Source organism: Mustela putorius, unplaced genomic scaffold, assembly GCF_011764305.1.
Source record: "Mustela putorius furo isolate JIRA1106 unplaced genomic scaffold, ASM1176430v1.1 tig00000228_pilon_pilon_pilon, whole genome shotgun sequence".
NCBI classification, from domain to species: domain Eukaryota; kingdom Metazoa; phylum Chordata; class Mammalia; order Carnivora; family Mustelidae; genus Mustela; species Mustela putorius.
In genome coordinates this window covers 4,885,577-4,909,701 of record NW_025421322.1, presented here as the reverse complement: position 1 = coordinate 4,909,701, position 24,125 = coordinate 4,885,577, and the positions used below count along the sequence as shown (strand labels likewise).

The following is a 24,125-nucleotide window of genomic DNA, read 5'->3' as shown; positions in this document are numbered from 1 at the left end:
GGGACGCCCACCCACCCTCCGCCTTTCGGTGGCGTTCTGGGTCCTGGAGGCGGAGCCGAGGCGACCCCCCGTTCCCCCGCCAGCTGGGCCTTGGGAAGGTCCAGGAGGGACGAACGGGGCCAAAGGACGCCCTGGTGAGACCGTTAACCCCCCACCCTCTGATAGCACCTTGGGGGAGTAAAGGACAGCGCTGCGGCTTCCACTGCATTTTCAGAAAACCCGAATTTGGGAAGGTTCCTCAGTTCCCAGACTAGCTGGAGAGGACAGGGATATTGAAATTACCGTTAATCTGGAAAGCTGAAAGAAACTCAGAATGATTTAGGCCTTTTCATGTGTTTGGAATAATCCGTGCGGTATGTACTTTACGTACCTTTCAAATCTGAGCGGTCATCACGCTGCTGCACGTTCCAATTGTCCAAACTAGAGTTTTGAATTGGTAATACTTTGGCATGAGTTTTAAAGGCAAAGTGAAAGATTTTCTTGTTTGGAAACTCACCTAACTGACATCTAAGAACTCAAGACTTACTGATGGTAAGATTTTCCACTTTAACAAATGAAAATTTGGTTTTAATATAGTTAAATAGTAAGTATTACATTCTCTAACTTAACAAGTGGTCTTAGATTGAATTATAGTTGACATACAATATTACATTAGTTTCAGGTGACAGCATAGCAATTCTATATTTTTATACATTATGAAATGATCACCTTGATAGGTCTAGTAGTTACCTAGTTATATTTCTAATATGATATATATAATTATTATATAATATATATAAGTACTCTAGTATGATTATCTAGTTATTATCTAAGTTACTACAATATTATTCATTGTATTCCTTATGGTGTATACATTCCCAAGGCTTATTTATTTTTATTTTATATATTTTTTTAAAAGATTTTATTTATTTATTTGACAGAGAGAGATCACAAGTAGATGGAGAGGCAGGCGGGGGGCGGGGGAAGCAGGCTCCCTGCTGAGCAGAGAGCCCGATGTGGGACTTGATCCCAGGACCCTGAGACCATGACCTGAGCCGAAGTTAACCCACTGAGCCACCCAGGCGCCCAAGGCTTATTTATTTTATACCTGGAAGTTTGTACCTCTAATTCCCTTCCCTTATTTTGACCACCCTTTACTCCCATCCCCTCTGGCAACGTTGGATTTGTTCCCTGTATCTATGAGTCTTTTTCTTTTTTGTTTGTTTGTCTGTTTTATTTCTCAGATTCCACAGTAAGTGAAATCATATGGTATTTGTTTTTGTCTGACTTATTTCACTTAACGTAAGACTTTATGAGTCCATTCATGTCACAAAGGGCAAGATTTCATTCTTTTTTTATGGCCGAGTAATATTTCAATGCATATATGTACCGCATTTTTATCAGTTCATCTATCAATGGACACTTAGGTCTCTCCCATATCTTGGCTCTTGTAAATAATGTTGCAATGAACATAGAGGTACATATATCTTTTCAAATTAGTGTTTTCAGGGGCGCCTGGGTGGCTCAGTGGTTTGGGCTGCTGCCTTCGGCTCGGGTCATGATCTCGGGGTCCTGGGATCGAGCCCCGCATCGGGCTCCCTGCTCCGCAGGAAGCCTGCTTCCCTCTCTCTCTCTCTCTCTCTCTGCCTGCCTCTCTGCCTACTTGTGATCTCTGTCTGTCAAATAAATAAATAAAATATTAAAAAAAAAAAAACAAATTAGTGTTTTCATTTTCTTTAGATAAATAGCCAGAAGTGGAATTGTTGGATCATATGATAGTCCTATTTTTAATTTTTAACGAAGCTCCATACAATTTTCCACAGTGACTGCACCGATTTGCATTCCCAGCAGCAGTGCATGAAGGTTCCTGTTTCTCCATATTCTTGCCAATTTTTTCTTTTTTGAGAACAAATAGAGATGTGTTCTCAACACTCAGGAGCCTGGTGTTTAAAATATGAGTACCAAGGAGGCTCATTTGATTAATTAGTGAGCTGTTGAATAAGTAAAATTAAGTAAGTCAATGGTCATTTCAAAATTTTGCACGAGTCTTTTTAAATGATTTAAAAATTAAGTTTTGAAGAATCAAGTTTTGTTTGACCAACGTCTTGGGATAATAAAAAGATGGGCTTGATGACAGAAGAGAAAGCACATTGGAGGTAATTTCAGTTGGATAGATGAACAGAAAAAAATTATTTTTTTTCTTTACATGTGTATGTTTATATTAAGTGGCTTATGGGTGGTAGGGGGAGAGGATTATCTGCCTTCCCATTCTAACAATTTGCTTGTTTCCCAAATTCTAGCATGGTGAGACACCTAGTGGTAAGGTAGAATAGTTACAATTGCTCTAAAATTTAAGGATTTCCCGACCTAATTTTAACTTGCTTTGTAGACTGATTCTCAAAGAAAAGGAAATATTCATGGGTGGAGGTGCAATGTGAAAGCTCATTATATGTCATTAACTTAATATTTGGAAAAAAAAATTGTCTTGAAGCATAATACAAGTTATAGAAAGCAAAGTTTGATTATCTTGGCTGGTAAGCACGTACAGAAGACAGCAGTCATTCTTATGATCTCTGGTGATCTAAATCAGAAAATAACATGTATGAGATTTAGCATAATTGAATATAAGTTTAAAAGGTTGAAAAACACTTAGATATTTTGTCCAGTAGTAATCATCCCATGATTATTTTACCATAAAAAATCTTGTTTTGTGGTTGAAATAGCATTTGTTGTTGTTTTAAAGAACTCATTCACTTAAGCACTTAATTACTATGCATAAATATATTACTCATTCATAAATATAAACTCATTCACTTAGGCACTTATTTAACCTAGGCATAAGTATATTACTTTCCCCATTATAGACAACTAAAATATACTTTCCCAGGATCTTTCAATAGAGAAAAATCATGCATTTGGTCTGGAGAAAACTTTGAAAGAATGACAGTTTTCTTAGTGTTCTTTAAATAATCTGGAGAAATACCAGAAACTATGATAATTTTCTTCCCTTCACACCCTTTAAGATTTGAGTTTTGAAAAAGAAGGAACGTGATAATACTGTTAAGAAAAGGTTGAGGAACAGACCTGTATCCCTGGGGCAAATAATACATTATATGTTAATAAAAATAATTAATAAAAAATTTTAAAAATAAAATACAGGAGTTGACTGCTAAAAAGAACAAAACGCTGAGGAGAAAAAAATCAAAGAGAAAAAGTAAATTAAAAAAAAAGAGAAGGTTGAGGAGGATTTCCTAGTGTTGTTCCTTACACATATAATTACTGGGTAACTCATTAAGTAATTACAAAGTAATTTACTTGAATTCTATGCTTGTAATTTCAAAAATATTATTAAGGGTGAGTTTCCCACAAAGAGTTGTCTGTTACCTGTGAATTCAAGCCTGCAACTGGACCTGATGTCTTAAAATTTAGAAAATGAGACAAGAATAATATGCTAGGTTTGTGATGGCCCTGTATCTCTGAGGCGCTGGTTCATTTTGGTTAGCTCAAGAAGAATGTATTAGTAATTAATCAATCAGCCAAGGAGTCTTTGCAAAGTAATGCATCTGGGAGCTCAGACCTTGAGAATGGTCATGGGGATTGGATATCTGTGAGAGGCCTATGTTAAAAGTATGAATAACATTATCCTGGCATTGCTTGGTCAAGTTGCAGTCAAATCTAGTGGCAGCACTTATGTTCATTAATCCATGAACATGACACATTTCCAAAAACATGTTCAAAAATTGGCATAAAGTTTTTTTTTTTAAGATTTTATTTATTTATAGAGATCACAAGCAGGGACAGAGGCAGGCAGAGAGAGAGGGGGAAGCAGGCTCCCCGCCCAGCAGAGAGCCCGATGCAGGGCTCCGTCCCAGGACCCTGAGACCAGGACCCAAGCCGAAGGCAGAGGCCCAACCCACTGAGACCCCCAACACCCCTGGCATAAAAGTTTTTTAAACAGATTTACTTAAATACCAGAACTTTGAAGGGAAATATCCAGCTGACTAGATATAGGCCAGTATGAATAAGCTAGAATATTGAAACTATTATTATGTACTGTTAAAATCATAAGGTAATAAAATCTAAAAATGATGCAGCCAGATTTTTCTGTAGTTTAAGAAAATATTTGTGCGTAGCACTTAGACTATGTTTAATCGAATTGTCTGTGAATATGTATAACTCCCATATTTTGGTTTTTGTGATGCTAAAAGTTGGGTAAAGTAATATACAAATGAGTATATAGTAGAGTAGATTTATTTTTTATTAATTTTTTAGAAGATATTATATATTTACTTGACCAAGAAAGAGCGTACCATCAGGGGGAGCAGGCAGGGGGAGGAGCAAACTCCCCGCTGAACAGGAACCCCCCATGTGGGGCTCCATCCCAGGACCCTGGGATCATGACCTGAGCTGAAGACAGACACCTAACAACTGAGCCACCCAGGCACCCCCTAGATTTATTTTTTAAAGTAACTTTTCTTATTGCCATACATTTTCTGTTGTTTTTCATATTCCTAACAAGTAATATATTTTGGTATAAGCTGCTAGACTACTCATTTCAAAGGAAGAATAAAATTTGTTTTCCCTTTGTAGAAACAGATTTGAAGATGTCAGAGAGACATTCAAGTCAAGCTTGCCCTGGAGCGGGAAATAAGGTGGACCGTCCTGCTGTCAATTTCAAATACTCCAGCTTCAGAGACTTTTGCTCCACATCTTCATTTCAAGATAGTGGCTACAATGAGCTCTTACAACCTTGTAACTTTGAGAATACAGATAAAGAATTTTTTGGAGAGAAAGAAAAAAGTCCAACATTAATCCAGGAACATCCTGAAACTTCAAATCTGGGCTTAACTCATACTTTAGAATCTCCAACTCAAAAAAAGAGATTTTTCTTTTCTAGGAAGGAGAATGATAAAACTCCAGAACTTTGTGAAACCCCTAAAGTCAGTGGAAAAAAACGTTTACTGCGTAGAAGGTTGGACATATCTTTCTCTCTCCTAAAGGGGGACTTTGAATCACAAAATAGTTCTCTAGAAAATAGTATAAGCCAGGTTCTCCACTTAGAAAAAAATATTCCAGGCAGTGCTTCAAGTTTTCCAAGACAAACCAGTTTTAGTCCTTTAGTTACTAGTTCTTTGAAAACAGAAGAAGCAACCTCCAGCAGTCAAAAATTGAGACTTAATTTTTCTCAACAGAAGACTTCCACAGTTGATGATTCCAAAGATGACTGTAGCCTATTTGAGGTTGAATGTATATCTCCAATTCAGGGTAATAGTTTTAAAGACTCTATCACACATGACCTTAGTGATAGCAGTCTATTTATTAATGATGAGAATATATACCCCAAACTTCTGGGCTCCTCTGCTAGTACAACATCTTATGGAACAAACGAGAACTTATGTGTGACTCCAGTAAGTAGTCTTGTAGCAAACATTAAATTTAATGCAAGTCAAAGGCTCTCTCCTACAGCTGAAGTGAAGGGCAATATTTCAACACCTGAAGATAGTGGTTTTAACTCACTTTGTTTGGATAAATCGGAAGATTCCCTCTCTGACCAGGAGGGTTCTTTTCGAGAACTTTGGAAACAAAAGGGAATGGTCAAAGTGGAGGACACCATAAAAAAGTCAAGACATCTTCGAAGGCTGAGAAGATTGTCCACGCTTCAGGAACAAAGCTCACAATCTGAGACAGAGAGGGACTCTGACTTGGAAGCAACACCAGCAGCTGCTTCAGACACCTCGGAGAGTCAGCTGAGCAGTTACAATGATATTTTAAGCTTTAAGAATTTATCAAAGACCCCAGCCTTGCAGTTAGTGCACGAGCTCTTTATGAGAAACAAAAGAAAAAGATTCCAGCAAACTGGTGCTCATGAATGGTTAGAAGAGAAGGAAGGGGGGCAAATAGCCATACTACAGTGTGTCCTTGCAGGACTGATTGGCAAGAAAATGGGTATAGAAAAGCTGGACATCTTAACAGAATTAAAATACAGAAATTTAAAACATATTCTTGCTATGGTTTTAGGTTCCTTGACTGCAGAAAACCTATGCAGGTAAGAAATAAAAATTTTTTTCTGAAGTAAAACTTCTTGACACTTTTTTTTTTTTAAAGTTGGAAAGCTTTTCTATGAGTTGAGTAGTTATCCTGTTTTTTATTTGTTACGTTTTATTATTTCTGTCTTTATCAAAGTGTTTTGTGAGCTTCCTAAGAGTGGTTTACTGAGCTTCCTAATAGGGTTAGTTCTGTTTAAATTCTTGTTTTAGGGGTGCCTGGGTGGCTCAGTTGGGTAGGGGTCCAACTCCTGGTTTGGGCTGGAGTCAGGTTGTGGGGTGGAGCTCTGTCTTGGGCTTTGATCTCAGTGGGGAGTCTTCTGGGGGATTTTCTCTCCCTGCCCCTCCACTACAACCTCTATTTCTCTCTCTTTTAAAATAAATAAGTAAATCTCTAAAAAAAAATGAAATCCTCTTTTAGAAGCATCAATGTAGTCTTCTGGATAAAGTTCATGTCACTGTCATTTGGGAAGAGTGTTTCTAAATGTTGAACTTTAAATTTGCAAGATGGTAAGCTATATTACACAAAAGTTATTTAATGATTTAACAGTTCATATCTTGATTTCAGATTGCAAATTGTATTAAAGTTATGACACTTGGCCAGAAATAATGCAAAGTATTATGGTAACTAAGAAATGATAACATACAAAAGATACCATTTAATTATTTAATCTAAATTCTAGAATCCAAAATGATGGTTAGCTTTCATTTTAGGGCTTGGTTGTCTCAGAAACCGAGGGAATATGGATTAGTGCATTTTCATTGCTAACAGGGCTGTGTAACGTGGTTACTTTTGGGAATTTCAAGGAATTAGAAACTGAAGAATTTTTGTTAACAAGAATTCTAGTATATTGGATGCTGCTACATGAAGAGAAACAGATATTTTTTTTTTAAAGATTTTATTTATTTATTTGACAGAGAGAAATCACAAGTAGATGGAGAGGCAGGCAGAGAGAGAGAGAGGGAAGCAGGCTCTCTGCTGAGCAGACAGCCCGATGCGGGACTCGATCCCAGGACTCTGAGATCATGACCTGAGCTGAAGGCAGCGGCTTAACCCACTGAGCCACCCAGGCGCCCGAGAAACAGATATTTAGGAGGACTGAGGACAGGAACTAGGGTTACAAAGACTAAAATGAGACTGTGTTCATACTGGCAATTTGGGGGAGTTGCAAGACTATCCGAACACTAGACCCTTGGGAATGCCATGGCTAGTAAGGAGGGAAGTCTGTAGAACAGGACTTCTGCAAGGCAACAGCTGGGGAAGGGTATGCAGGAGCATTTGTGAATTTGATTTTTGATAGAGATATGTCAAGAGTTGGGTCATAGAATCCTTGCTGGTTTTATGGCTACTACTTCTATTAAAGCCCTTCTTCACCTTTCCTCAACAAATTATTTGTAGGCCATTGTAGAGAATTGTAGAATTTCAGAGCTGGAAGTCTTTTGAGACATCTAGTCTAATCACATATTTTGAAGATGAGGAAACTGTGTTCTAGAGAATTTAAGTGACCTGCCAACAGTCATTCAAGGAGATAAGAATATATCTAGGTCTATAATTGAGCCCTCTGATTTTTTTTTTTTTTAAGAGAGGGAGAGGTAGGGGCGGGGGCAGAAAGAGAGAGAATCTTAAGCAGACTTCACACTGGGTGTGGAGCCCAATGCCAGGCTTGATCCCAAGACCCTGAGAGCATGACCTGAGCTGAAATCAAGAGTCAGACACTTAACTGACTGAGCCACCCAGGTGCCCCGAGCCCTCTGTTTTCCAATCTAATACTGTCTCACAAACTCATATTAAGATTTAAGGCCTTTCTAAATAAACTTGATCCAGAATGTACTTGGTGTAATCCAAGTGGGACGTAGTGTACCTGAATGTATATGCCTTTTAAAGAATGTTTGAATGAGAAAAATCAAGGAGAGGGGCGCCTGGGTGCCTCAGTGGGTTAAGCCGCTGCCTTCGGCTCAGGTCATGACCTCGGAGTCCTGGGATCGAGCACCACATTGGGCTCTCTGCTCAGTGGGGAGCCTGCTTCCTCCTCTCTCTCTGCCTGCCTCTCTGCCTGCTTGTGATCTCTGTCTGTCAAATAAATAAATAAAATCTTTAAAAAAAAAAAGAAATCAAGGAGATGGCTGAAATATAGGAAGTTTATTTTTATATGCTGTAGTATTTGGATAGAGACCAGTTAAAAACTTGTGTGATACTTTTGGGTGCTCGCTTGTGGGAACAGGTGATATTCGGTCATATTTTTCTAATTACCTCTTCTCCACAGCCCTCCAAATGCATAGTACTTGTACTGCAGAATGCGTGTATAATGTTAGCAGAGTTGATTCTCAGTAATGTGAGAGATTATGGTCAGTTGAAATAACTGTGGCAAATACCCAATTGCATAGCTCCTTTCTGCCCCATTAACAGGTGACTTTCTGCTTTTTCCTTCCCATCAATCTGATACAAGACACATGTACTGACTTAGGGAGAGGCAAGGCAATTGAAGTGGCCACAGTAACCGGAAGGACAGTATTACCTCCCTAACAGCAAGCGGCCTTTTTGTAATTGTCTGATCTTATTCCCTTTGAATGATTTAAGTTAGAGTAATAAAAAAGACCAGATTAGCAGCTGAGAGATTATCTTTTCTTTCATAATTTGTATAGCCAAAGTTATTGATGGGCAATCACTGGATATAAAATTGAGATTTTCTGTTTGTTTGCTGTTTGTTTGTTTGTTTGTTTTTAAAGATTTTATGTATTTATTTGACAGAGAGAAATCACAAGTAGATGGAGAGGCAGGCAGAGAGAGAGAGAGGAAAGCAGGCTCCCTGCTGAGCAGAGAGCCCGATGCGGGACTCGATCCCAGGACCCTGAGATCATGACCTGAGCCGAAGGCAGCGGCTTAACCCACTGAGCCACCCAGGCGCCCCACTGTCCAAAATCTTTAAAACAAGTTTTTCTTATTAATTTCCATATGCAAAAAATGTTAATTTTGTGGAATATATGCACTATAAAGACCAATGATTTTGTTGTAGTGTTTGGAAAGTGAGCAGAAATTGGCGTGAAATTATTGTTCAAGATAAAAAAGCAAATCGGAGGAGGAAATTCTATATCTCACAACTGAAAGCAGATTCTGAGGTAATGTATACAATACTTTTCTCAAATGGATTTGTAAAAATAATAATCGCAAATTGCCAGACAACCCAATTTGGTTTTCCTGCTATCTTTTAACCATTTTTCATTTAGCAAACATTCACTCATGAATGTTTTACCTCTCCCAAACTCCTTCCAGTCCATAAGTGAAGTAGACTGTCCAGCATCAAGAGCATCCTAGGGTTTGTTGTTGAAGTGTGTGTGCTGTTAGCAGGGTTTGAATACCAGTGCTCTGCTGGATCCTATTTGTAATTAGATGTCCTTATAACATTTTCTATCTAGTCTTTTGAGCGGATACTATGTGCCAATTGCTCAGATTACAATGGTGAACCTTTCTGAAGTGGTGCCCACTCTCTTGGAGCTCATGCCCCCATGGGTGATATAAATAAGCAGGTGATTATAATACAGGTGTGTTAGGGGCAACCCAGAGTTTTTTCTACCGGGACATTTTAAAGGGGCATTTGATACTTGGGAATCAAGAGAATGCTTTTCAGAAGAAGCACAACTCTGCTGAGACCTGAAGGAGGAGTGAGTGCCTTACCGAGTGAAGATGGGGAGGAGCGTTTCCGCAGCATCGAGGAAGGCCTGGAAGTGAGCGAGTGTGGCAGACAAGCACTGGTAAAGCATCATAAGCTTGTATTTTCTTGAAGATTGGAGAACCAGCTTTGAATTGACAGGAAAAGTTCTGCAGAAGCTGATTAATTCTTCCGAGCAACACTACTTTGTGTCCTAGACATCTCATAACTCTGGCAACCATGTGTGCTGTATATGCAACTTTCAGACCTTTCTTGGCCATCAGTATTAAGAGAAACCACAAGAGTTCACTCTCTTCTCCTTGTTTTAGTAAAAAGCATTTCATGACGTAAGTAAATTTCTAATTTGACAAAATATGATAATTGAGCTGACACATAGTTTAAACAAACATTAATACCTAGATACAGATTGGTAGGTTTCTCATTACGATGAAATATCAGGGACTGCACCTAACTAAAATGTTGACTTTCCATTTTACTTTGAAGAAAAGTTTTTACCTTTTTTTACCTATGATATTGCCTTATAGTTTACAGTTCCTGGCCATTTAACTGCTGCAGCTTCTGGCCCTGGGAGCTTATAATCGAGAAAATATAAATTGCCTTCTTAACTTCTGATCTTTTTAGAGTGCTGCTCTATGTGCTAAGGACTTACTTTAAAAAATAATTTTTTAAAAGATTTTATATATTAATTTGAGAGAGAGCAGCAGAGGGAGAGGGAGAAGTAGGCTCCCCATTGGGCAGTGAGCCAGTGGATCACTGGATCCAGGAGCTGGATCCTAGGACCATGGGATCATGACCTAAGCTGAAGGTAGACTTTTACCCAACTGAACCACCCAGAAGCCCCTTAAAAAGATAATTTTTTTTGAAGATTTTATCTCTTTATTTGAGAGAGAGAGAGGGTACAAATGGGGAGAAGCAGGCAGAGAGAGAGGGAGAAGCCAACTGCCTGCTGAGCAGGGAGTCAGAGTGGGGCTGGATCCCAGGATTCTGGGATCATGATGTGAGCCAAAGGCAGATGCTTAACAAACTGAGCCACCCAGGCGCCCCCGAAAAATTTTTAAGCAAGCATCTATTAATATTAAACTGTTAGCTCCATGTCCATTGTACATCCTACAAGGAAAGAAATGTGGTTATGTTTGGCAACACTTAAGGTAATTCTAGATAAAATATTCTGTCTTCATCTCCTGGCCACCACTTCTTTGTTCCAACTTTAAAGGACTATACTTTTTCCTTACTTGAACCTTTTTCTCTTATTATGGTTTGCTTTTTAATTTTTTTTTAAAGTAAAACAAGTACATGGTCTAAGAAGTCAAATTGGGCTACAAGGCTTATAACAAAACACATTCTCTTGCCTGTCTCTTCCTACCTTTGATTCTTGCCCCAAGTTAATCACTTTCAGTTCTTCATTTGTTCCTTTTCAGATTTGCCTCTACATTTCTAAATAGCATGCCTTTCCTGCTATTTCTTGGCTTTTTTTTTTTTTCCTAAGAATTTGTTCTCCAACTTCTCACCACTTATACCACTACCTCCCCACCCACCGACCCGTCTCTCTGAACTCCTTTCTCCTTTTCTCCTGTCTCACTAATGCAACCACACCACTATTCGGGAGTGAATCAGAATTAGGTGCTGACATTATTAAGACTGTGTTGACATGAGTTTTGATAGCTGAAACATGCAGTACACTATGATTACACCTTTTTTCTATATAACTTTTTTTTTCCAGAGTTAATAATTGCCTAGTTTCTTTCTTTTGTTTTGCTTAGTGTTTCTCTGTACAGATCCCCGATTCATCTCCTATTATCCACCAGAACTGGAAAGCTCCTCTGTGTAAGTCCAGACAAATCAGGTATTCTTCCTGTTCCTTCCTCTCCCTAGAGACATCCTTCCTGGTGCACTTTGCCACCCTATTCTGATACGGACCGGTTGCTTTCCACATAAACTATCTTAATGTGTATCATTGACCCAAACAGAAACATTACAAGACAAAGTTGTTTGAGGTTTTCCTCATACTTGTGTAATGTCTCTGAAATCTCCTTATGTATAAAAGTTAGAAGGCAAACACCAGCTAGGTGTCATAGGATCTCAATTTCATCTATTTGCTTTGCAGCCGTAAGAATGAGTGTTAGAATGGGGATACGCCTTTTCCATCGAATTTCTTAATTTACTGTACTCCTCACTGTTCTCTTATAACCATGGAAATGAACAACCATACAGGGACTCCATTTAAATATCTTCCTGTAACATGATGTGACTTTGAAAAATTTTCGCCCTCACGAATATGTGCCTTGGTTGCCTGCTTTGCCTCCTTTGCTCAGAGATGGAAGCACACATTTTAAACTCTAGGAGGCCTGGGTTTAGACTGTTTTATTCACTTGGCACCTTTAGGAGTTCTATAAATATTTGTTAAATAAATGAATATTCTGTAGCTGAAATGTGTTTCAACAATGTATCTCTATTCATTTTGTTGGTTCATACACAATCACTGTGTTTACCAACCACATCGAAATCATCAAAATTTTGGTATGCTGTTGTGTCGTGTTTTTGTGTCCTAGGCTGCAAGTTATTTATACAAATGTCCTATAAAGAGATGTATGGAGTCCTTGAAAAAGTTCATTTGTATTCATTCCATTTTTAGAAAACCAATATTCATCCATTACACTTAATGCCTATGTTGTTTTAACTGTTAATCACAGAATTTTTCACAACCAGCTAATCTTATTTCCTATATTTATCATTCTATAATTTCTCTTATTTTTTTCTCACCTTCCTTTTAGGAGCCAATTGTGGCAAAGGGAAACTATCAAGGGAGAGGAAGCACAGTTTTAGGTAGACACATGAGGAAATTCACTCTCAGTACATTTTATTTTGAGAAATGTTCAAGAATGCCAATTTGTTAAAAAAAAAAAAAAAAAGAAACCAAAACCTTGTATTTTTCCATTATCAACCTGAACAAAATAGAGGGCTTATTGAAAATATTTCTAGGCTGAATATTTAAGTAATGTGGAAATCCAGTTTAGAGAAGAGATACCTTTTTTCTCTTTTTAAAATACCAAAGATTTTTTAATTAAAATGTAAGTATAAAAATGATTCCAGTACTTAAACATATTGTAAAAACTAACTAAAATAATTAGATTTCATGGTCTAATCAGGCCCATTATTCTTCTGACATGTGGCTAAGGTAAGAAACCTTCAAAGAATTCCATGATACCCCATAGCAAACTTTACAAAAATTTGCCCCTTCTTAAACTTAAACAATGAATCTTGGAACACTGAAAAAATAAATCTTAAAAAAAATTAAAAGTTAAAAAAACCCCCAAAACAAAAAAACAAACCTTGACTTAAAAGAGGGGTTTGGCCAACTCCAGTCTGTGGGCCAATCCTGTCCATCATTTCTGTTTTTAAAGTAAGCTGCTTTGGAACACAGCCTTGCCCTTTCATTTACATACCACTACAGCTTCTTTTGCTAAAATGGCAGTTGAGTAGCTGTGACTATCTGGCCTGCAAAATGTAAAATATACACTATTTGGCCTTTTTTTGGAAAAGTTTGCCAACCCATGCCTTAATCAGAAAAATAACCCATCATGCAAGCTTAAAGCTAACATTTATTGTTTTAACGTCGTTCCTCTATATTTCTTTGACATTTAAATGTTAGATGAGAGATTTTTCATCTAAAAAGGAAAGGAAAAAGGAAAGTTTTAGGGAGAAAATTCTAGTAGAATTTAGTGTGAAATCCCTTTCGGTGTTTAAATACACGTGCATCAGAAAACTGTTCTGGAACTTTTGATATTATGGTACTGACCCTTCTTCTCCTTTACTGCAGGGAGCTAGAGTAAATGTTGAGGATGCCGCCACTAGGCTCCATCTTTTAAATCGATCAGCTTTAAGATCCGTGCAAGCTCAGGCTAAGATACCAGGTTTTCAAAAAGGAGAAGTTTCAACATTTTCTCCTTGGGGAGAAGTTTTGACACCTATAGCAAGTTCTTCTGTTACCCCCTTAAGTAGTAAACAGGAAGAATATGTTAAGGTGAGTATTTCTCATAAGTTATTAGAAATAAATATTTAGAGTTTGAAATAAAGTGATTCTCTGGATGAAATTGGAAGATTTAGTGTGTATGCTCTCACTGCAGGTTGCCAAAACACTATTTATTGATGAAGCCTTAAAACCTTGCCCCAGGTGCCAATCCCCTGCTAAGTACCAGCCATATAAGAAAAGGGGACTGTGTAGCCGCACAGCCTGTGGTTTTGACTTTTGTGTGTTATGTTTGTGTGCTTATCATGGGTCTGAAGAATGTAGTAGAGGAGCAGCAAAGCCAAGAACTAGAAAAGATGCTCTTCCAGGAAGTGCCCAGAGTAAGCGGAATTTAAAACGCCTTTAAAGAGACTCTCAAATAAAAGAAGCATTCCCCGTAAACAACGTTTTGTCTGACTTAAAATTATGGCTATTTTGAAAGCATGCAACATTTCCCATTAATAACAGATGGTGATTTATTTCCTCTTTTGTATATATCATAATCTATGTCTGTATTCTTTAAAGTGATGAGTTTGGAAAAAATTTTATTTTGCTGTGTCACATTTTCCCATTTTAGTAAGTGTTTTTAAATAAAGAGTTTTTAATGTTATATATATGTATTTAACTGTTTCATGTAACCTTTGAAAATTGTGCATTTCATCACTCTGTGTTGAAATGTTCTTCAATCACTTTTTACATATAGTTTTCCAAGTAATATTACAAATTTTAAACTTGAGACAGATGGCCTTATAGATTTGGAAAATAAGTATTTGACTGAAATGAAATATAAATAAAATATTTTCAGAAGTTCTATTGAATTTACTCTATAATTTCAATCTTTTAATTTAGTGAAGATCATATGTGAGCAGATTAAGTAAAATTTACTTAATGATTACTAAGAAGACATAAAAGTAACTTCTTAGACATAGGTTGTTATTCAGAATGAGAATCTCAGTCAGTAAATCCTCATAAGTCATGTACTTCATTTAAATACTTTTTAAAATTCCAGAACTATAATCATAGATTCCATTTGTTTTCTTTTTTTTTTAAAGATTTTATTTATTTATTTGAGAGAGAGAGAATGAAAGAGAGAACATGAGAAGGGAGAGGGTCAAAGGGAGAAGCAGACTCCCTGCTGAGCAGGGAGCCTGATGCAGGACTCAGTGTTGGGGCTCCAGGACCATGACCTGAGCCAAAGGTAGTTGCTTAACCAACTGAGCCACCCAGGTGCCCCTCCATTTGTTTAATCTAGGCTCAGTATCAGCATTGTGACAAATTTGGACTAGCTAGAAAAGATTGTTGTTGGGTTTTTTTTTTCTCAACAGTTAGTTTTGGGTTGGGTCTTTTTGTTTGTTTTTAAGATTTTATTTATTTATTTGACAGAGAGAAACACAGTGAGAGAGGGAACGCAAGCAGGGGGAGTGGGAGAGGGAGAAGCAGGCTTCCCACTGAGAAGGGAGTGCCATGCAGGCTTGATCCCATGACCCTGGGATCATGACATGAGCCAAAGGCAGACCCTTAATGACTGAGCCACCCAGGTGCCCCTGGATTTGGTTTCTTAAATAACAAAGTTTACCGGATTATTTATAATGTACCACTTTCCAAAAATGATTGGGGGTAGCATGTTCCATTTATAGAATAGAAGCAAGAAAGAGCTAAGTTCTATTGTTGAACAAATTACTACAACCAGTGGAAATTTGAAGACAGTTTCATATTTCTTTGTCTTTAGGTAACTGATGTGTGTATATCTCTCTGTACACACTATACACACAGATTTAAAATGTAACTCTTCTTTTTTTTTTTTTTAAAGATTTTATTTATTTATTTGACAGACAGAGATCACAAGTAGGTAGAGAGGCAGGCAGAGAGAGAGGAGGAAGCAGGCTTTCCGCGGAGCAGACAGCCCAATGTGGGGCTCGATCCCAGGACACTGGGATTCTGACCTGAGCCAAAGGCAGAGGCTTTAACCCACTGAGCCACACAGGCGCCCCTAACTCTTCTTTTTTTTTTTTTTTTTAAGATTTTTTATTTGTTAATTTGACAGAGAGAGAGAGAGAGATCACAAGTAGGCAGAGAGACAGGCAGAGGGAGAGGGGGAAGCAGACTCCCCGCTGAGCAGAGAGCCTGATTCAGGGCTCCATCCTAGGACCCCGAGATCATGCATGACCTGAGCCGAAGGCAGAGGCTTAACCCACTGAGCCACCCAGGTGCCCCTAAAATGTAGCTCTTCTTATACAGTATTTTAATAAGATAATTTAAAATTGTGAATTGGGTATAGATACATTTGTTTTGTTTTTTTTTTTAAGATTTTATTTACTTATTTAGAGGGTGGAGGACAGGTGAGTAGGGCTAGAGGCAGAGTGAGAGGGATAAGCAGACTCTGTGTGGCGCCCAATATGGGGCTCTATCCTACCACCCTGAGATCATGACCTCAACCGACTGGGCCAGCCAGTCACCCTCAGATATAAATATTTTAGAAAAATCTGTCTTAAATTTTAATTTGTTGTTTAACTCACTAAAAATTTTAGCTGCTAAATATTACATTTTATCTATATGATTTCTAATTCCACAAAGAATTTTTGGAGGCTAAATATAAATATAAGTAAGTTGTCAGTTGTCTTTAATAAGTTACAAAGTCTATATATTTTCTATCAAATTTTCTGATTCAGTTGATTCTAATCAAGTTGAGTTCTCAGTATCTGCTTAATTTCCTGAGGTATCTTCCACATCAGGGTCAATATACTTACTAACAATGTTAATAAATATTGTTAATTAAAGTTTCTTTGCATTTAGGAAACTTGTTCCCAGTCCTGATTCTTTTGATTTATGAAGACTACTCCTTGACCTCTCTTTCTGGGGCTTAGATCAGATCGTATCCTCTTCTGGCATATGAACATTTTTGTTATTTTATGTTCTTGATTTCTGCCTGGCCTAAATGACATTTCAGAAGTGACTTGTTTTTTCCTTTTAAGATTTTATTTATTTATTTAATACAGAGAGAGATCACAAGTAGGTAAAGAGGCAGGCAGAGAGAGAGGGGAAAGCAGTCTCCCTGCTGAGCAGAGAGCCCAATGGGGGTTTGATCCCAGGACCCTGAAACCATGACCCAAGCTGAAGGCAGAGGCTTAACCTACTGAGCCACCCAGGTGTACCCAGAAGTGACTTCTTAAGTTGTAAACATCACAGATCCAGTTTCATGGTATGCTTTTTAAAAATGAAATGCAAGATTTTCTATTTTATATAATTTAAAATGTTTATTTCCCAATGTCCTGTGGATTTTTATTATTCTATTACAGAAAATAAAAAAGGAAGGACAAGCATTTCTTTTGACTCTTTATACTTGAAATTGTTAGCATTGCACTGTAAGCATCTGGACTCCTATCTCCTGTCCATTAGGGAACTAATGATTGCTTTGTGTGGTATGATCCTACTGCCCCAGTAGTGTGATCACCTTTTTGGTCTTGTGGCTACTCAGTCTATTCCAATGTAATATTTTATCTTACTCTGCTGTTGAAAATGTAGATTTTACCACATTTCATTTTAGAAATCAATAATATTCATATCTATATTCTTGTCTACAGCAGATACTGTTAGCAACGGAGTTTCACATTTTTTATATTTCTGATTTTGATTGGGATTTGAGTACTGTGATCAAGTAGTTATGAGTAAAATAGTATAAGGACTTAATACCACATATTCTAATGATTTCATAATAAAAATTCTGAAGGAAAAAGATCAGAGTAGGAAATCCAAAGATAAGCTTTTTATTTGTAGGCTTTATATGTGTGATGGGGTTAAGAAGTAGTTTAACTGGAAGAAAATCACACGGTATTCCTGAATAACTTTAGTAAACAAAGGCTTTAGCTACCCAGAAAATAATCGGCATCCTTATTATTGTGATTGATGATGTATTCTAGTAGCTGACTGGAGCTGTCATCTCAGGCTGTCTGCTCCTGTAGTGCCCTGTGCTTTCCCTGTCACAGGACTGAGTTTACTTTCTTCAGATCGTTTGTTAATTTTCTTTCCCTGTGAGAAAGAAAGAAGACTGAAACCATATCTTGTTTGATTTAAATACTGTTGCATCCCTAGCACCTCGCCCAGTGCCTGGCAAGTAGAAGGTACATAGTAAGTATTTATTGAATGAGTTGATTTTTTTAGTGCGACTAGTAATTTTTATCAAGTAAACCATTACAACTCAATCCTAATGATCTGTTAATTTCATAATATTTGATCTTAGTGATTAATGCTTCATTACACAAAAAAGTGAGATCTAAATGATTTCTTTTTTAAATTTTAAAAAATATTTTATTAATTATTTATTTGACAGAGAGACACAGGGAGAGAGGGAACACAAGCAGGGAGAGTAGAGGGAGAAGCAGGCTTCCTGCCAAGAAGGGAGCCTGATGCAGGGCACGGCCCCAGGACCTTGGGACCTGAACCAAGGGCAGATGCTTAACAACTGAGCCACCCATGTACCCCCTAAATGATTTCTTAAATGCTTCACACATGTAAACAGTTGACTTATTTGATTTACTCCTTTTAGCTACTGTTCTTACAGTTTGTTAGAGTGTAATGGAAAGAACACTAAACTAGGAGTCAAAAAGCCAGAGTGGGTATTCTAAACTACTTACTAGCTGTGCCCTTATGCAAATCACTTATTGATTCTGAGCTGATTTCTGCTGTCTATAAATGAGAGAAATTAAGAGAGTTGATCACTGTTGAAACTCTAAGTGTTACAGTAATCTCTCTGTTATGCTTTTGGCTAAATATGGATAGAATAAAACAAAATACCATTTGTGGGGCTAGAATATATGATCTTGATATCTTTCACATTATGCTGAATAAAACTATAAAACCAGTCTCTAGCTTGTTTGTAAAAAATGTCTGCTTAAAAACAAATTAATCTAGGGGCTCCTGGGTGGCTCAGTGGGTTAAAGCCTCTGCCTTCGGCTCAGGTCATGATCTCAGGGTCCTGGGATCGAGCCCCGCATCAGGATCTCTGCTCAGTGGGGAGCCTGCTTCCCTCCTCTCTCTGCCTGCCTCTCTGCCTACTTGTGATCTCTGTCAAATAAATAAATAAATTCTAAAAAAAAATTAATCCAAAACAGACAGACAAACATTCATCTAGGGACACCTGGGTGACTCAGTCAGGTAAGCCTCTGTCTTCTGCTCATGTCCTGATTCCAGGGTCCTTGGATAGAGTCCCGCATCAAGCTTCTTGCTCAGCAGGGAGCCTGCTTCCCCCTCTGCCTGCCACTCCCCCTGCTCATGCTCTCTCTCCTTTCTCTCTCCCTGACAAATAAATAAAATCTTAAAAAAATTCAACTAACCATAAACTGAGTGTTTACTCTGGATAGACATTGTCCTAAATCCCTTTGTGTTAACTCATTTATTCCTCACATTGACTCTATAAGGCAGTTATTATCTTATTCCTCTTATATATCAGGAAGTCAAGAATCAGGTTAAATAATCTAAGATCATTCAGATAACAAGTGGGGAAGCCAACATTCCAACCAGAGGTAGTCTGCCACTTGTATGACAAGACTCTGCAGAATCCCTGTTGATAAATTCAATATGCATATAATTACCGTGTCTTAAATGGAAGATTGTTTTGCCATTAAAGAAAAATCTATTGGTATGTCAGGAAAAAAATTCTAACTTAAAACAGTTCTGCCCTAGAGTAGCTCCTTAGCTCCGTAGTTCCTCACAACTTTGTAATTTGGAAAGCTAAATGGATTGCACAAATATACTATTATCTGAGAGCTCCATTCCAGAGAAAGGCTACTGCTCTAGTCCCAAGGTCTTTGTAATTAAAGACACAAGTCATGAAAATAAGCATTAACACATTCCAGTCATCACTACTTTTTGATTATTGAGTGAAAGTAGTAAGAAAAAATTTACCAGTTATTGATAAGTCTACTCTGTGTTTCCAAGAAGATTCCAATATAAGATTAAATTGTATGATTCAATCATTGGATGATTAAATTTCACACTTCATTTTTGTATTTTTTTTCTCACTGCTTAATAAGAACATAAGGGAAAGGAGGAGCAAACAGTTAACCTTCTACTGGTTTAGGATAATCTATCTCTCCCGACTGTGGTCTGCCCCCTTGACAGTCGTGTTAGCTAATGAATAAGAATATTTTTTCTATTTTGACTTCTAAGTAGAAGTAGGAAATAGTAGAAGTAGGAAATTCTTGTCTCCAGGAAAGACAAGAATTAACTATTTTTCATTCCCTAGTTTGGAAAATAAATGGTCAGAAACTTGTCATAATTGACACAAAGAGAAAAAAACACTTTAAAAGTTACCTGATCATTTAGGGGCCCCTGGGTGGCTCAGTGGGTTAAAGCCTCTGCCTTTGGTGATCTCAGGGTCCTGGGATCCAGCCCTGTATCAGGCTCTCTGCTTGGTGAGGAACCTGCCTCTCCCTCTCTCTGCCTGCCTCTCTGCCTACTTGTGATCTCTGTCTGTCAAATAAATAAATAAAATCTTTTTTAAAAAGTCACCTGATCATTTAATACTAGCATTTCTATGGGCACAAATATGGACGTTTACAATATTTCAGATATTTAAGTACTTCATAAAGTCTTATGGATTTGTTGGCAATAATTTAAGAATAGAAGTGCTATTGAGAAAACAGTTTTGATACTTAGCATGGTGTAAAGCTAAGTTTTTCCATTGCCTTTGTTTAATTTACGATTCACAAAATGACAAAAATTTACTGAACATTTTCAACATTTGGTCTCTTATGTTTCTTGCTTGAATTAAATTATTTATATGACCTGTTTTAAATTATGTCCCTTAGGGATAGTGTAACATATACAGAAAGTACTTTAAATGTCTTAAAATATGGAAATAACACATTACTGTTTTTGTATCAAAGGGAAGTATTTCAAAGATCACACTAAACATTCCACAAGGGGGCACCAAAGACTCATTTATGGTGCTTTTGGCCCTTCTTCAAAAAAGTTAATTAACTTTTATATATTTGACGCTAATGTACTGTGACGTTGCCAGGTAGGGGAAGTGTTCCTTGACTTAATTTTAAAAATGCATACAGAATAAATTTAGTTAATAGTTATTACTCAGCGTTACTAATTAAAACATTTTAGCTGGCTTGCAAGATTGCTCTGTTTCCTGGGATGACTTTTAATAGAACACCTTGTTGGCGGGTGGGTCTGTGCCTTGGCCATCTGTATTTACTTGCCCAACAGCTCTGCCCACCTGGCTCCCTCTTCATCGACAGTAGAGCCAGAAGAGTGGAAGGAGCAGTAGAATCATGGAGGTGAGTTCTGGTTTTGAACGATGGTGGCGTGCTACCAATTACTTCCTTCTGGCATTCTCATTTCTGCAGAAAAGTGGTGCTTGCTTGGTTCAGGTCCTAATCACAGTCTGCCCTAGATTCTGTAAATGCTTCCTAACAGGTCTCTTTGCTTTTACTTGGTCCCCATCTAAATCTGTCCTAAATAGCCATTGCCAGGTTATTTGTACTAAAATGTGGCTCCAATTATATTGCTTCCTATTAAAAATGTAACTGAATTTAGGATCTCCTAATGGTCCTAACTTTCTAGCAATCTCTCTCACCATTCCACTCTGTACACTTTGTTCTGGCCAAACTAGACTCCTTACTGCTTCCTAAATTTCCACTCTGCTTTTTCCCACTTTCCTCTCTCTTGCCATACTAAATCCCATTGAACCCAGCTAATCCTTAGTTCTTTCCATGAATCATCTTTGACGATCTCTCCAACAAGATGAAATTTTTACCTCCTTTCAATCTAGTGTTTATGTCTTTCTTGTACTGTCTCTGACATGTCCTTTTTGTGTTAGATTCTTGAAATCTTAATAAATAAATAATAAATAAATAAATAAATAAATAAATACATTCTTGTAGTCTTCCCCCATTAGCAAGTTCCTTAAGAACTTTTGCTCCTTAAGAGCAGAACTGTTTTATTCACCTCTCTACCTCCTTGAGCAGAATGTCTTATACATGATAGATGATAGAGCAAATATTAATTGAATTGTTGAATTAATGATTGTCACATGATATGATAATGAACCATATGAAAATGATATGCTGAGTGGGAATTAAAATACATACATATGTATAAGTGTATATATACATTGGCTGTTAGGGGCAGAGCATATTGCCTTTAGAGGTGAAATATGCATCACTTTAGAATTAAATGGTAAAAAACTACCCATGCAGAAAGTTAACGTGACATTTAAATTTTTATGTGCTAGGGCAGCAAAGATATTTTTGTGTTGGCATTCAAAAGAAGGAAATATATACTCAAGACATTGTGCTTATATTAAATAAAGGAAGAAAAGTGATTTTCCTTTTTTTCCAGCTTGACATATAATTGACATAGAGCGTTGTGGATGTTTAAGGTGTACAACATTGATTCGATACACTTCTATATTTCACAACAATCACCACCATAGTGTTAGCTATCACCTCCATCCCAACCCATGATTACCATTTTTTTTCTGTGATGAGAACATTTAAGATCTACTCTAAGAACAACTTTGCAGTATAGTTGACCCTTTAACAACATGGATTTAAACTGGTTGGGTCTACTTTTATGTAGATTTTTTTTAATACAGTAGACTATTGTCAGTATATTTTCTTTCTTATGACCTTCTTAATATTTTTCCCTAGATTACTTATTATAAGAATACATTATGTTATTCATAGAACATACGAAATATGTGTCATTTGACTGTTGATATGATCGGTAAGGCTTCTGGTCAACAGAAGGCCATTAGTAGTTAAGTTTTGGAGAAGTCAAAAGATACGTGTGGAAAAAAAAAGATATATGTGGATTTTCAGCTGTGCAGAGGGGTTGGTGCCCCTAAACCTCACATTGTTTAAGGTTCAACTGTATTCTCTATTTGTAAAAACTGCAACATCCTGGAGCAATATTAGAGTTTTAAAACTTTAACTAGGGAAGGGTTAAAAATGGAATTATCTCATCAGTTTGTGCAAGAAGCAAAGTAATGTAATGGAATATATCGACAATTATAATAAATCTAAACCAGCAGGTCCAGATGGTAGTTATCTTGGATAAGTTAAGAAATTGCCTAATGAATGTATTAAACTAATTATATTCCTTTTTCAAAAAATCATGAACTGTTCAGAAATAGAAAAAAACTTCTGTTTTCTAGTTAAATGTGATACGAATGTGGGCAGTTGTTATTAAATATAGATATGCAATTTCACAAAAAGGAAAGATAATGTTTGTCAAAAAGAGAATGGAAATAAACAACACATAAATTTTGTAATTTGTGTTTCTGATCTTGCCACAAGGGCAGTTACTTTAGGGACTGAGGTGGGCGTTGGTATAATATGTTATTAGACGTTGAGTTGCCATCCATCTCCTAGGAAAAACGTTCTACTACACTGCTCTGTCAGTCTGGTTGTTGTGTGTGTAAAAATTAAAAAATGGTTTAGCGATGTGGAAATAAATGAAAACAACCCAGAGAAGAGCAAGCAAAGGGCATTTATTCAGAGCTTGCTCTGGCAAGGGAGTCAGCCACCACCATATGCATTTGGTAGAGACTCCAAGGCAGGCATGAGGGGGAAAGCTGTGGAGTGGAGAAAGGGGAAGATTCAGGTGTGTTCTGACCGAAGGTTGCTGGCCTGGGGGCTAACTGTAATCTACAGGGCATCCTATGTGATTGGTTTGGGAAGTTTTTTGGCTTTCTCTGGTTGGTCCTTAACCAGAAATAGGGACAAAAATTAGGGAAACTGACAGTTACTGACCATGACTTGACCATTCTGGGTCTACTGCTGTAAAGGTTGTGGTTTGGTTGGTTTCCAAGACTGGTTGCTGCAGAGATTTGAGAGAGTTCTATTGGCATATATGGTCTGGCCATTGTCCATTTGTATGTTCAGACTCATTACCATTAAATGAGACTCATTACCATTAAATCTCATTACCATTAAAAATTAAAATCACAGGGATATAAATTTCAGACTTTGGTACTATTTCTGTTCACATTCAGAAAAGTTTAGAACTATGCTTAAGTGGGACCCTACCACATCAAATTCAAGAAAGGACTAGTACTTCTAAATCATTAAATAGGTATGATGCCTGAAATCATGCTTTTGGTAGTGTACACACACACACACACACACACACACACACACACACAGTATCATATCATATCTCTCCAATAGTACTTGGGAGAATCGTTGAATAAATCCTTGCAGCTTCTCCTCCTGAGCAGGTCACAAAGTAGCCCTAATGCAAATAAACGTTTGCAATTTAGGTCAGCCTTTGAAACATTTGGTTTAGGGCTTACATCTGAAACCTGATCATTTTTCTTTGTCCACAGCAGCTTAACATGGTATCGCTTCTGTCCCATGGTCATGTTGGCTTCTCATTAACAGTTTTAGCTGTTTTTCAGGGAGACTGAGATGCTCT

At 37.4% G+C, this 24,125-nt stretch overlaps 1 protein-coding gene across 1 annotated transcript; it reads left to right on the top strand.

Annotated features, from left to right (window-relative positions):
* The first annotated feature begins 355 nt into the window (after nucleotides 1-355).
* FBXO43 (F-box protein 43) lies at nucleotides 356-14,433 on the top strand. The gene is given in 7 exon segments (XM_045077939.1): nucleotides 356-366; nucleotides 463-501; nucleotides 503-531; nucleotides 4,570-6,025; nucleotides 9,038-9,140; nucleotides 13,509-13,712; nucleotides 13,816-14,433. Coding segments are annotated over 7 exon segments (2,091 nt in total). The 3' UTR covers nucleotides 14,065-14,433.
* Nucleotides 14,434-24,125: the final 9,692 nt, after the last annotated feature.